Source organism: Solanum tuberosum, unplaced genomic scaffold (genome assembly GCF_000226075.1).
Source record: "Solanum tuberosum cultivar DM 1-3 516 R44 unplaced genomic scaffold, SolTub_3.0 scf00234, whole genome shotgun sequence".
Classification (NCBI taxonomy): domain Eukaryota; kingdom Viridiplantae; phylum Streptophyta; class Magnoliopsida; order Solanales; family Solanaceae; genus Solanum; species Solanum tuberosum.
In genome coordinates this window covers 723,537-734,724 of record NW_006239168.1, presented here as the reverse complement: position 1 = coordinate 734,724, position 11,188 = coordinate 723,537, and the positions used below count along the sequence as shown (strand labels likewise).

Below are 11,188 nucleotides of genomic sequence, written 5' to 3'. Positions count from 1 at the left end.
CACCCCACATCCCCACCCCTCTATCCCCGAGGCTCCCTACCTCGAAGCCGCCCACCCCTCACAGAAGCTTTGCCTTTGAGTTGATAGCCTTTTCACAGCTATTTGCTGCCCATCTAGCAATTGACCCTAGAAATTGCAAAAAAACAATCATCACACCTTTAAAACATAAGTACAACTAGCAAAGACATTAACTAAAATCAGGATATATACTATATGGCTCTTTCCGGAGGGATTTCTTTCCATTTTCTTTAGGTGTGAGCGCATATTTTGTGTTGCAGACATGCAGGTATCCAGGTTGTAGAAACAATACCTTGAAAACAGTCCCAAAACCTCCTTCGCCAAGCTTATTATCAGGGGAAAAAATGTCTGTCACGGCTTTCAAGTCATGTAATTCAAAGAACTTCAGTTCAATGTCACCTTTCTTTTCTTGTCCCTTTCCAATGGAAGTTCCAGGTCAGAAAGTAACATTTCCCTGAACTTCACTTTCTCAAAATCCCTGAAAAGGAAATAGAAACATGAAGTCTATAGATGAAGCTGTACATTGGTAATTTTAATATATAATCTAATCCATGATTGTAGTGACAACGAGAACACAGTTAAGTCAGATAACCTTCTAGAATCCGTAAGAACTAGAATGTCACACGAAGACTGATTAGGTTCGCCTATTGCCCAGATTCCAGCAGTTTAAGAGTTTAAAAAATAGTAGAGTAACCTTTTAGGCCCTAGAGCTCTTCTCCAGTTAAATCCATAAAAACAAGTAAATTTGATCTGTCATAACTTATATGATGAATGTCAATGGACTGTTGGGTGACACAAGATCTAAGTATACCTTATGCTTTGCGATTTCGTTAAGAGATTTTGAAATTGAGTCCTCCAATTTCCTAAGTTGTTGAATGTTGTCAATCTTGTCAAGATTCCTCCAAAGCCTGCATAATCCAAATCACAACACGAAAAGAAATGTCATAATCTGGTTTAGCACTATCTCTGAAGAGACAATGGCAAGAATAGAAAGGGAGACTAAGATATCTGAGTGAGATGGAGAAAGAATATTAACCTAGAAATGGAAGAAAGAATAGAATTACCATAAAGTAATTGATAAAGAGGAAACTGTACATGTTGAATAGACTTCTCACTGTGTCCATAGATTCATCCATGGAGACTAAGATATCTGAGTGAGATGGAGAAATGTCATGGTGCAAGTGGCAGGAAGAGGAATGGCAGTGATCTTAGGCACAATTGCATCACTTCGTTGAATAGAACTAGGTTTACTGCTTGGTCTGACAGAGGAGGATGCTGGTAGAACAGCAGTCCCTGAGGAAACTGCATTACTGTTGCAAAGTAGGAATGTTCTTCTAACAATCTTGTGCGTACATGGTGCCTTCCAAAGTCAAAAGTGATTCCAAGTTAGTCACAACTTCATATACAAGAAACAATCTTTTTCAAGTTACTCACATTGCAAAATAACTTATTAAATAAAATATTCATCAAACTGTGAAAACTCAAAATTATCAAAAGTTTCTCAACTTCTTGTGCTCATTTGTGTAATGATAATCAAATTAAGAACAGTAATATAATCATTTAAGGAGGCAAAAAGCAGGAATTGGTCCACTGGACAGTAATGATATTGCTAAACAATTCATGTTAACACTGAAAATAATAATTTAGAATGTCACTGGTCCACTTCATGATTGTCCAATGATACTACAAAAACTTTTGCTCAACCTAATAATTTTAGCCACACAATGTTATACTTATTTTAGAATGCAAGGGGTAGCTGAAATGGTGCAACAGAATATTCTATAAGATTAGCTTTCGCACCTTCTATGTATGATAACAAAAGTTTTAGTCAGAAAGTGGTATAAACTAATCCTATAATACATATATTGTAGTAATTGATTGATGGCCATGGCAATGACAGGTAGAGTACAGAACAGAGAGCGTCGGGGTCATTCTTGGAACCCTAAACCATCTCTCACTGAGTGCCTTGCTGACACATGACAGAGACATTCATCTCTACTTGCGTCATGCAGTAAGTACTGGTTAAAGTTATATAGGATTAAATATGTAACATATAGTCGCATAAATTGATCCATAACTTATATATGCTGGTGTATTAATTATACTGATTTTAATACATGAAAAATTCACTTCCTAATCAGCAACACAACCTAATTTGTCACTAGACACAACACAACAACACAACACAACACAACACAACACAAATTATTAAAATTGTACTTCATTTGATAAGAGACATGAACCTACAGTCATTAACCTTACCAGCATAAGAAGTCGTCTTCCAGCTTTTTCTGTAAGGATAATACTCGCGACTGCAAATGGAAGCTGAAATGAAGAACAATTGTTTGAGTGTTTTTTAACAGTCTTTTATTAAACTGGAGTAGTAAGAGTTGAGAACCTGGAGAACAACCATGACTTGAGATGCTGAGTCTGCCGAACAACCTTGTAAAATGATCTTAACTTTTAGATGTATGCCTATAAACAAAAGGCTGTCAACTTAAAACAGAAGTTTATTTCTGAGTGTTCTTACCAGCTGCTCTAAAAATTGAACTGGCAAAAGAAGTTATTGCATTGTTCCCTCCTAACTGCACGAGAGCCATTAATCCGATTCCAATCTAATAATATTGAATATCAGCAGAAGTATCAGACATATCATCCAAACTCTTAAAGTGTTCCAACTTGGGTTATACGTAAAGCTTACAATCAGTAGACGAGCATATTTCCTACTGAACAAATCCATAAATGTGGATCCTGAGTGTTGCTGAACTGTTTCAGTAAAGTCCTGTTAAATAGAGAGATTTCAGTCCTAACTGCTCTTCTGGAACTAGACTTCAACAGAAAAATATGAAAGAGACAAACAGGACAACAACACAACACAACAACACACTAATTTGTCTATATTTGATATGTCTATAGTGGGAAAATTGGGTGCTAACAGAAGGATGTGATGAAGCTGTCGATGGTGAAGGAGATATTGTTGTCCCATCCAAGTTATCAAAGGCTATTGGACATCACCAATAGAGTTTGTCACTGGTCCAACAAACTGAGAATTATCTATACTCAGTAGCACTGAGCACTTCCCTCAAATAAGATTTCAGTTCAATCTACTTACGGATTAGAGAAGAACTTTAGGATCATTCTAACTCAATAGCAAAGATCACTAAAAACTAAAGACCGTTTGATGAAATTTTTATTATAAATGTTTCATTTATTGTACAAACGTCACAAACATTTGATAAAATGTCACATTTGCTGAAATTATCACGTTTTCCACTCAAGATTACCTAAGAAGCTATAGTAGAGAGAATTTTAACAATGCAAATGGAAAAGAACAAAGTTGAGAGGTAATCATAAAGCGTCGAAAAACACACGAGATTATATATGAAACTTAACAACGGCTATTTAACCAGAAGAACAATGTAGGAAGATGAAGATCTACAAATTTAAAATTTCACATTACAGGAGAAGGTGAAAGGCAACGGAGTAAGTAATTCATCTATCATCAGAACTTACAGTGACACTAGAACCAGCAGTCATAATTCCATGATCCCTAAGAAGAAGTTTTTTAACAGCTACAAATTGCTTTCACGAAAGTGGACATAATTGGGGGAATGATACTTTGTTCCATTCATAGTCCAATGTTCAAAAAGCAAGGTGGACAGAATCGGGGGAAGATGTTTCAAATTTTTCATTCATAGTACTTTTTAACCATTAAACTGATAATCGATTAACCCTCAAATCACTTCACTTGATTTTCTCAAACTAATTTTTACCCAGTATCTTCGATCATTTATCATGAAACTCCAAATCACAAATCACAAAACCCACCTACATTTTCCTCCTTCCATACACAAATTTACACAAGAAACCCAATAACCAACATAAGAAAAAGTAAATCATTGAAGCAGTAATCAAAAAAACGCAAAGAAAGGGAAAAAAAACCCAGTACTCTAGTTTACCTTCCTACAGTAATCAATCAATTTATACAAACAGAGAACAAAAAAACACTCACAAGTTTGGTTGTTTCTTGGCGGCTCCAACATTCAATTTTCCGGTCTGATTATTCTCCAACGCCGATGAAGACGAACGCCTATTCTCGGTCGTCGTCATATCCTCCTTCTACTGTATCAATCTAGCCGTTACTCTGCTACTGAACAAAAGGGAATAATATTGTGTTAAATATTTATATAGTTTTTTTTTAATTATAATTTGTTAAATAATTTTTAATATAATTAATTATCAAGTTATGTAAGTAATTATTTTTTATATCATTTTTTCATTTAATTGAGTTAATTTTACTCTCTCAAAAACTGTTTACATAAAAAAGGATTATATATATATTTTTTTATGAGACAAATTAATTTATTAAGAGTTAATTGAGTTAATTTTACTCACTCAAAAACTGTTTACATAAAAAAGGATTATATTATTTATTTTTTTATGAGACAAATTAATTTTATTAAGAGTTAATTTTATAAAATTAAAATTATTAATTATGTTTTAAAATTTTATTTTTGATTACTATTATTTTGTAGCGTTACTTGAGGATAAAAGTAGTATTGAATGAAAGTAATAAACTTGTATTGATTTGTTAAAATAGATAAATAAAATAATAAAAGTAAAATCATTAAATCACAAGATCATTCATTAAATCAATACTATTCTCGAGAAAGCGAGAGGTGTGTACTTATTCCCCTCTAAACATTTTAAATCATCCCATTACGTGTAAAATAAATATCTGACAAAATTTTGTTAATATAGTAGTACATTAAATGATTTTAAAAGTATTTTTCTTCATCGACAATTTTTTACTCAAAATAGTTATAAAATATATACAAATATTATCGACATTCAAAATAATAAAGTTATAAATAAATCAAAGCTAAAGCAGGTCTCTTAATGGCAACTTTCCCATTTCTCCATCATAAATCCAAATAGCGAAAAATAACATATAAAAGCTTCTTCTTCCTCTCCAAGCGGGAAACAACTCTTTGAGAAAAGAAAACAACTTTGTGGTTAACTCAAAGATCTTTCAAGCTTTATGTTGAATGTGCTTAAGCTTTTAAGGAGGAGTAGGGAAGATAATGATAAATATATCATGGAGAGAAATTGTATTGAAGGCTCAATGCTCTTCACTGGCTTATGACTTTCTGGTCTTCCTGAGAAATGGTCTTTTTGTCCTTTTCCACCTTTATACTTAAGTCACAGTTTTCTAACACAATGCTATTTAATCTTGTTTTAAAAGAACCATTGTTTGACTTAATCATTTGTTCATCTACATGTTATAAGGTGGTTACACTAGATGATATTTTTCCCGAGACAAAAAAGAAAGACGTCATGTGGTTTGATGTTTGTTTTTTTCTTTTCTTGTAAGTAAGCCATTTTCTTTGATTACATGATAAGTTATTGATCTAAGTACATTGTTTGTAGAGCATTAATAAATAGAATAGTCTTGTTTGGTTTAGGATCATAGAGCCACCCACTTCCTGAAAAAAATAATAGGCAGCCGAATATTGCATATTTGTAAAAAGATTGTGGATTAGTAAATTGATTCCTTGCTTCATTCATTTAACTGATGGTTCAATTGTCAGTTTGAAATTAAGCTATTCATAGGAGTGTGTCATCTGAATGCAGGCTCTTTCTACCCTTAGTTCCATTTCTCAATGTGAAGGGCTATAATAAGCTAAAAGAATTGCTAGTTGGCTCAGCACAAGAAAAAAGAAAAACACCTATAAAAAGAACCATTCTTCACGAAGTAAGTTGTATTGTAAAGCATCTAGAAAGATGCATAAAGCTTTACAAAGAAACTAAAAAAACTAATCGAAGCTGGGAGTTCAAAATCATGAGGAGAAGTTAATGGCTGCTAAGCCACTAGAGGGAGCTAAAAAATTCTAAAACGGGATAGCATCATTAACTTGGGATAACTTGCTCCAAGCCTCCAACACTTAGATTTTAGAACACATTTAGGAGTTGAAATCCCATCAAAGTATCTGTTGTTCTTCTCTGTCCATTTACTGTTAGGACACATTTAGGTTTGCTGCAACAGGGCAATACAAAAAAAGTTAGCTGACTCTTGAGTCTTTTTGGCACATATAACATCTGTTCACCAGTGAGTTCCTTTTCTTTTTTTAGATTATCCTGAGTTAGTATGACATCTTTGAGGGTTGTCCAAGTAAAAACGTAGTTTTGTCTTCCATATCAGTTTCCAAGGCCAAGGACCTGTCGAAACATTGGCCTGTGTTCTGTATGCTGCACCCGTTGTTCTGTTGCTGCTCTTGTTGGGTCTTATGAATTTCTGACCAAACTTTATCTACAGTTTTACTACACAATGGTGTAGGAAGCGTGAGCGAGTGTTCCTCTGATGCACTGTCAAAAAGAAGTTGCTAAGCATGCCTTGCGATAACCAAAATTACGGAAGAGATTGATACTAACCAAGTTCATAATAGAAGTTACCAATCGCTAACAGTTCTGCCCAGAAACCTTTGTTTGATGCTAAGGATCTACTCCGACTTTAGCACACATGTCGTGGACCTGTGTAAAACAAGAATTAACCAAAAGTTTCTTCTTTTACTTAAAATGTTTTGTCAAATAAGTAAAGGCATGTAGATAAATTTCAATTAGAAAAGTAGCAAAGAAGCAGAACACAACAGTAACCTCTTTAACAAAACTCCAATTAGAAAAGAAAAAGGGAAATGAAGCAATGGATGTCTCAAGCAACTAAAGGCAATAGGCTCACCTAGCAAGCAGCTTTAGTTCAAACTTTGTATTTGTCGTAAAAGCCAATATTATCAACTTGGCTATTATTGTTTGGCTATAGAATTAGTTGAAACTTGGGAAAAGTAAGTTTTTAGAGTTCGTTGGAAAATAACTTTTGGAATTTGAACTTAAATTTAGACATGCATTTTACTTGAAAAAAATTGGAGTTTTGCTAGTGAAAGTACCAAAAACAAAAAAATTGTTGCAACTTGAATTTTTTTTTGATTTTTTTAAATCTAATCCCAAAATCTACAGCCAAACGGGAGCTAATCCAGTATACCCAAAGCTCATAAGCTTTGCTCATATTTTTTCTATAGCAAGTCATGGAAATATGAGGGGTGAAAGAGCACAACAAAGTTACACCGAACAGAACAGCTTATAGCTAAGCTGTAAAGGCTGCGACGATGCTGCACGACTTTTTGGTTATTGTAGTTTAATTACTTTATTACAAATCCTTGGATGACTAATCATAGATGTAGTTTCTGGTCATGCAAAGTTGCATATAAGATTCAATGAGGAATTTTGGTGGTAAACAACTGGTGGCTTAATCTTATTTATGTAAGGGAAGAACAAAAATAAAGCACATAACGACAGCAAATAGGGTCACGAATGCCAAAATCAAACTACGAGGGGTAAAGAAGTTAAAACATTTAAAAGGCTCGAATGACTATAAGAGTGATTACATCATTCACCTTTAAAATGCACGTTCATCCTTGAATGTAAAAAGAAAAAAGACACACCTGAAGTGTCGAAAAACTGAAGATATCTGCTCTAAATGATTGTCTCAATCTCCCAAATGGCCTCATCCACATTAGAATAATCTTCTTTCAACATTAGAACCTGAAACTCCAGATGCATAATTGCCAAACCTGTTAACTCCAGATGCTTAGTTTTGTAAATAACAAATTATTACATTTATGAAACTATTAATCGTAAGTATGCTTATGAAATAAATAAATGTCCAAACCACACTCTTTCTCTCTAATCCGAAAGCATCGAGATCCAAACCAAAGGTCCAATCAACACAAAAATCACCTTTTGAAGTTGATGGAATTGTCGAAATTGCATTTGTAGCTCGTCTTATACGAATGTTAACTTTGGTCAACTATTGTAATTATTATAACCTTCCAAAATGAAAAACTCTCATAACTCCTGTCAAGATACCTCGGGAATAATCCACTCCCACAGGCCACAAATGCCAAAATCAAACTACGAGGAGGGGTAAAATAGTTAAAACATGTAAAAGTCTCGAATGACTATAAGAGTCATTACATCATTCACCTTTAAAATGCACGTTCATCCTTGAATGTAAAAAGAAAAAAGACACACCTGAAGTGTCAAAAAACTGAGGATATCTACTCTAAATGACTGTCTCAACCTCCCAAATGGTCTCATCCACATTAGAATAATCTTCTTTCAACATTAGAACCTGAAACTCCAGATGCATAATTGCCAAACCAAGAAGTAAAATCGAATCACCTAGCTTCTCACCTACATGCTGCAAAACAACAACTGAGACAATGAACCTTGGACTTAGCTTTCCCTCCTTCCCAAAACTCATAACGTCTTTCATAGACGATGCATTCCACAAACTCCCTTACCAGCCATGAATCTAAGTAACAAATCCATTATTTAACACAAATCTTTAATTTACCCTAAAGTGTGAGACCCAATTCTAAATCGACTTGAGTCATCAAAGAATATCCCATCTAGTATGCACTCATATCCTGAGCCTGAAAACACTGAACTAACCAATCAGTGAATGTCATATCTTATCATACAAGGCCTCAAATTAAACAGGTTTTCCTGAATGCTAAAGTGATTACCCTTTCCTCATGCAACGTCTACAATTTACAAGAACGAATCCCAATGACCACTCAAAATCCCTCACACATACTCATAACACATCCTCGAAGGCCTGGATAATTCACTCTAACTGACCACTCATCTATGGGTGACACACTATAACAAACTTCACTTGAGTGACTTTTTATGAAAAGAACAATTAATCACCTGAGATATTAACTCATAGATGTTGCACAACTAGTATAATTCATCTGCTCCCTTATTGAATTTTCCTCTCAACTCCGGGAGAAACTAAATCATGCAGCAAAAAATTAGCTTATAGATGGTGGCTTTCCTTTTGCAGAATATTCAATTGAATCCTAATTTTGCAAAATGCATATCTTTATAACAGTGTCAAAAGAACCTCATTCATTTTCATCTGATCAAGAAAAGCATTTTATCGCCTTTTCTGTTTCCAGAGCAGCTGCATACTATGAGGCCTCAGCGATGACCTCTCTTCTTTATAAGATCCTCGATATCTAGTAGGCAATGCCTTAATGTTTCACCTTCTTCTGTAGCTTTGCCAAATATGGTTTGCTTGAGGTGCATCTCCAGGGAACATTTGAAATTATGAGGAATCACCGATCGAAAGGATTCACCACATGTTTCACCTCCCTATATTCACCATCAATGGTATAATAAGAGAGTAGAGGTAGCATATTGGACGTTATATATGAATATTGGATGCAGGACCAATCAATGAATTGTAATATTAAGAAATGCGAGGGAAATGAAACTCGTGCAGATAGTTCATAAAGTTAGAGGAAAGAAATATTCTATAAAATGTGTAGCTGTGGAAATCAAGGACATTGTTGAAATCCCAATTTGTCTTCATACATAAGCATTTCTGTTGTCCCTTATACACCTGATTCAAGCGAAAATTCTCACAATCATATTAAGGTCATAGATTAATTTCCTTTTATGGGCAAGGCAGAACAAGATCATCTTTTTCCCTAAGCAACCGATAGAGGAGAGATGATGTTAATTTAATGAAAGGAAGGAGTCACATTAAAAAGAAATTGAACAAATACGTGATAACTATGGAAAGACATAAACAGAGGGCTGAAGCCATACATCATATGTAAGCTAATCAATGGTTAAAATAATTCGAACACAAGACAAATAAATATCACATAGAAGAACAACGTAGGAACATCTCATCTTAAGTAGATACTGGCTAAGATGCTAAGTCAGATAATAACCACGTTCCAAAACAAAGTACATATTGAAGAACCTAATTGTTTGCAGCTTTACTCTTTCTAAGAGAAGTTGATTCAAGTGTACACGATCGAAAAAGGATATCAATTTATCAAACACATTCTGCTGTCAATGAAATTTACAACAAACTACACTTCGATGTGTATTTAGATTTATTTTTTTGAAAACTGAAAGTGAAGAACAACCTGGCGCAAAATGTATTGGCTAGTGTTGAATGGAAGCCATATATAACATTAACAATGGATATCTAATTAAAATCGTAAACATCATATATTCTAAGTACAAAAATTATAAGTTTAGGTGTCTAGCCTTTTCTTGTAACGGAAGACGACTCTCTTATCGGCAGAGCTCTTTCAACACCAACTTTAGAATAATGTTTCTTTACTAAAAGTTCTGATCTGATTTATATATGGCCAAAATATCACCTCCCCAATGTACTGAATAAGTTTCAAGAAAAAGTGTTTGAAGATGTGTACCTGGTTTCATGTCCCATTAACGGGCAACTCTTCACATTCCATCTTATTTTCTTGGGCCAGTTCATCCTTAAGGCGATCAATCTCAACTCTGAGATCTTCTTGCTCAATAACATACTTAACATACGAGCCTGACGCAGAGCCACTTAACATCCTTAGCAGTCAAGGCTGCTGGCATGCACTGCATTTGGGTATTGGAACCCCGAGGAGGAACAGGTACAGCGGTAGGATCAACAGATTGTATTGATTGCCAGTATCTCATTGCATAGCCTTAGTTCGTATGATCTTTTGAACATATACATTATTGTCACCCATTATTCACCTTTTTTTCTTCTCCAAGCTTCAATATCTTTTCTATTCCATTTAGACCAACTTCAGCACCATATCTATCTTCATTATCTAAATAACTACACAGAGGACCTATGCAGCAATGCACAAGAAAACATTGAGTTCAATAAAAATATATCAAAGATGATTTATCCAGGAAAAGAGGTTGGTTACTTACTCCATCTGTTTGTCATCTACAACACCCTCATTTTTTTCAGTAACAATCAATACCTATTTTTTTCTTTTCAACCAAGTCGCACAGAGGTTTTCTTAACCAACAACAAATAGACTAATATTTGCAGTTTTATCAGTAAAGTAGAAATCATTGTAAGACAAATCGATTTGCTATCAACACAGTCATCACTTCTATAACACCAATATATTTTGGAAAACATGGAAAACATTTTCTAGAATAAGTATGTATGCGTTCTGTAATCCTTGAATAAATGTTAAGCACCCCGTCCCAAGGCCCCACCCCGCTTGCCTCGAGGTGCCCCGCCCGGCCCACCTCGAGGCCCTGTCACGGAGGCACCCCAAGATGCCTCAAGGCT

The 11,188-nt window shown here is 34.6% G+C and overlaps 1 protein-coding gene and 1 long non-coding RNA gene across 9 annotated transcripts in view; both read right to left on the bottom strand.

Moving 5' to 3' along the window:
- LOC102581563 (sugar transporter ERD6-like 5) overlaps positions 1-4,155 on the bottom strand; it is a 13,926-nt gene extending 9,771 nt beyond the window's left edge. The window contains exons 1-8 of one of the 3 annotated variants that reach the window (XR_001474718.1): positions 4,031-4,155; positions 2,720-2,800; positions 2,549-2,633; positions 2,417-2,460; positions 2,281-2,343; positions 1,083-1,378; positions 830-926; positions 311-496 (exon numbers count right to left, since the gene is read on the bottom strand). Coding sequence is in view for 1 of the 3 variants with exons in the window: in XM_015313390.1 (XP_015168876.1) it covers positions 1,160-1,378; positions 2,281-2,343; positions 2,417-2,460; positions 2,549-2,633; positions 2,720-2,758 (450 nt within the window). In the remaining 2 variants the exon portion in view is untranslated. Of the gene's footprint in view, positions 1-48; positions 127-310; positions 497-829; positions 927-1,082; positions 1,379-2,280; positions 2,344-2,416; positions 2,461-2,548; positions 2,634-2,719; positions 3,231-4,030 lie in introns of those variants that run through there. The other 2 variants (XM_015313390.1, XR_001474717.1) reach the window with 2 other exon arrangements.
- Positions 4,156-5,732: 1,577 nt separating this feature from the next.
- Positions 5,733-11,096, bottom strand: LOC102601076 (uncharacterized). 6 transcript variants are annotated; one of them, XR_001474723.1, is made up of 6 exons: positions 10,314-11,096; positions 8,788-9,234; positions 8,104-8,272; positions 7,515-7,643; positions 6,451-6,549; positions 5,733-6,384 (listed from the first exon to the last, which is right to left on the bottom strand). It is a non-coding gene; the product is annotated as an uncharacterized lncRNA (long non-coding RNA). The 6 variants fall into 6 exon arrangements; XR_001474724.1 differs by having other exon boundaries at positions 8,104-8,203; XR_001474721.1 differs by having other exon boundaries at positions 8,104-8,871; positions 8,984-9,234.
- Between the last annotated feature and the right edge of the window lie 92 nt (positions 11,097-11,188).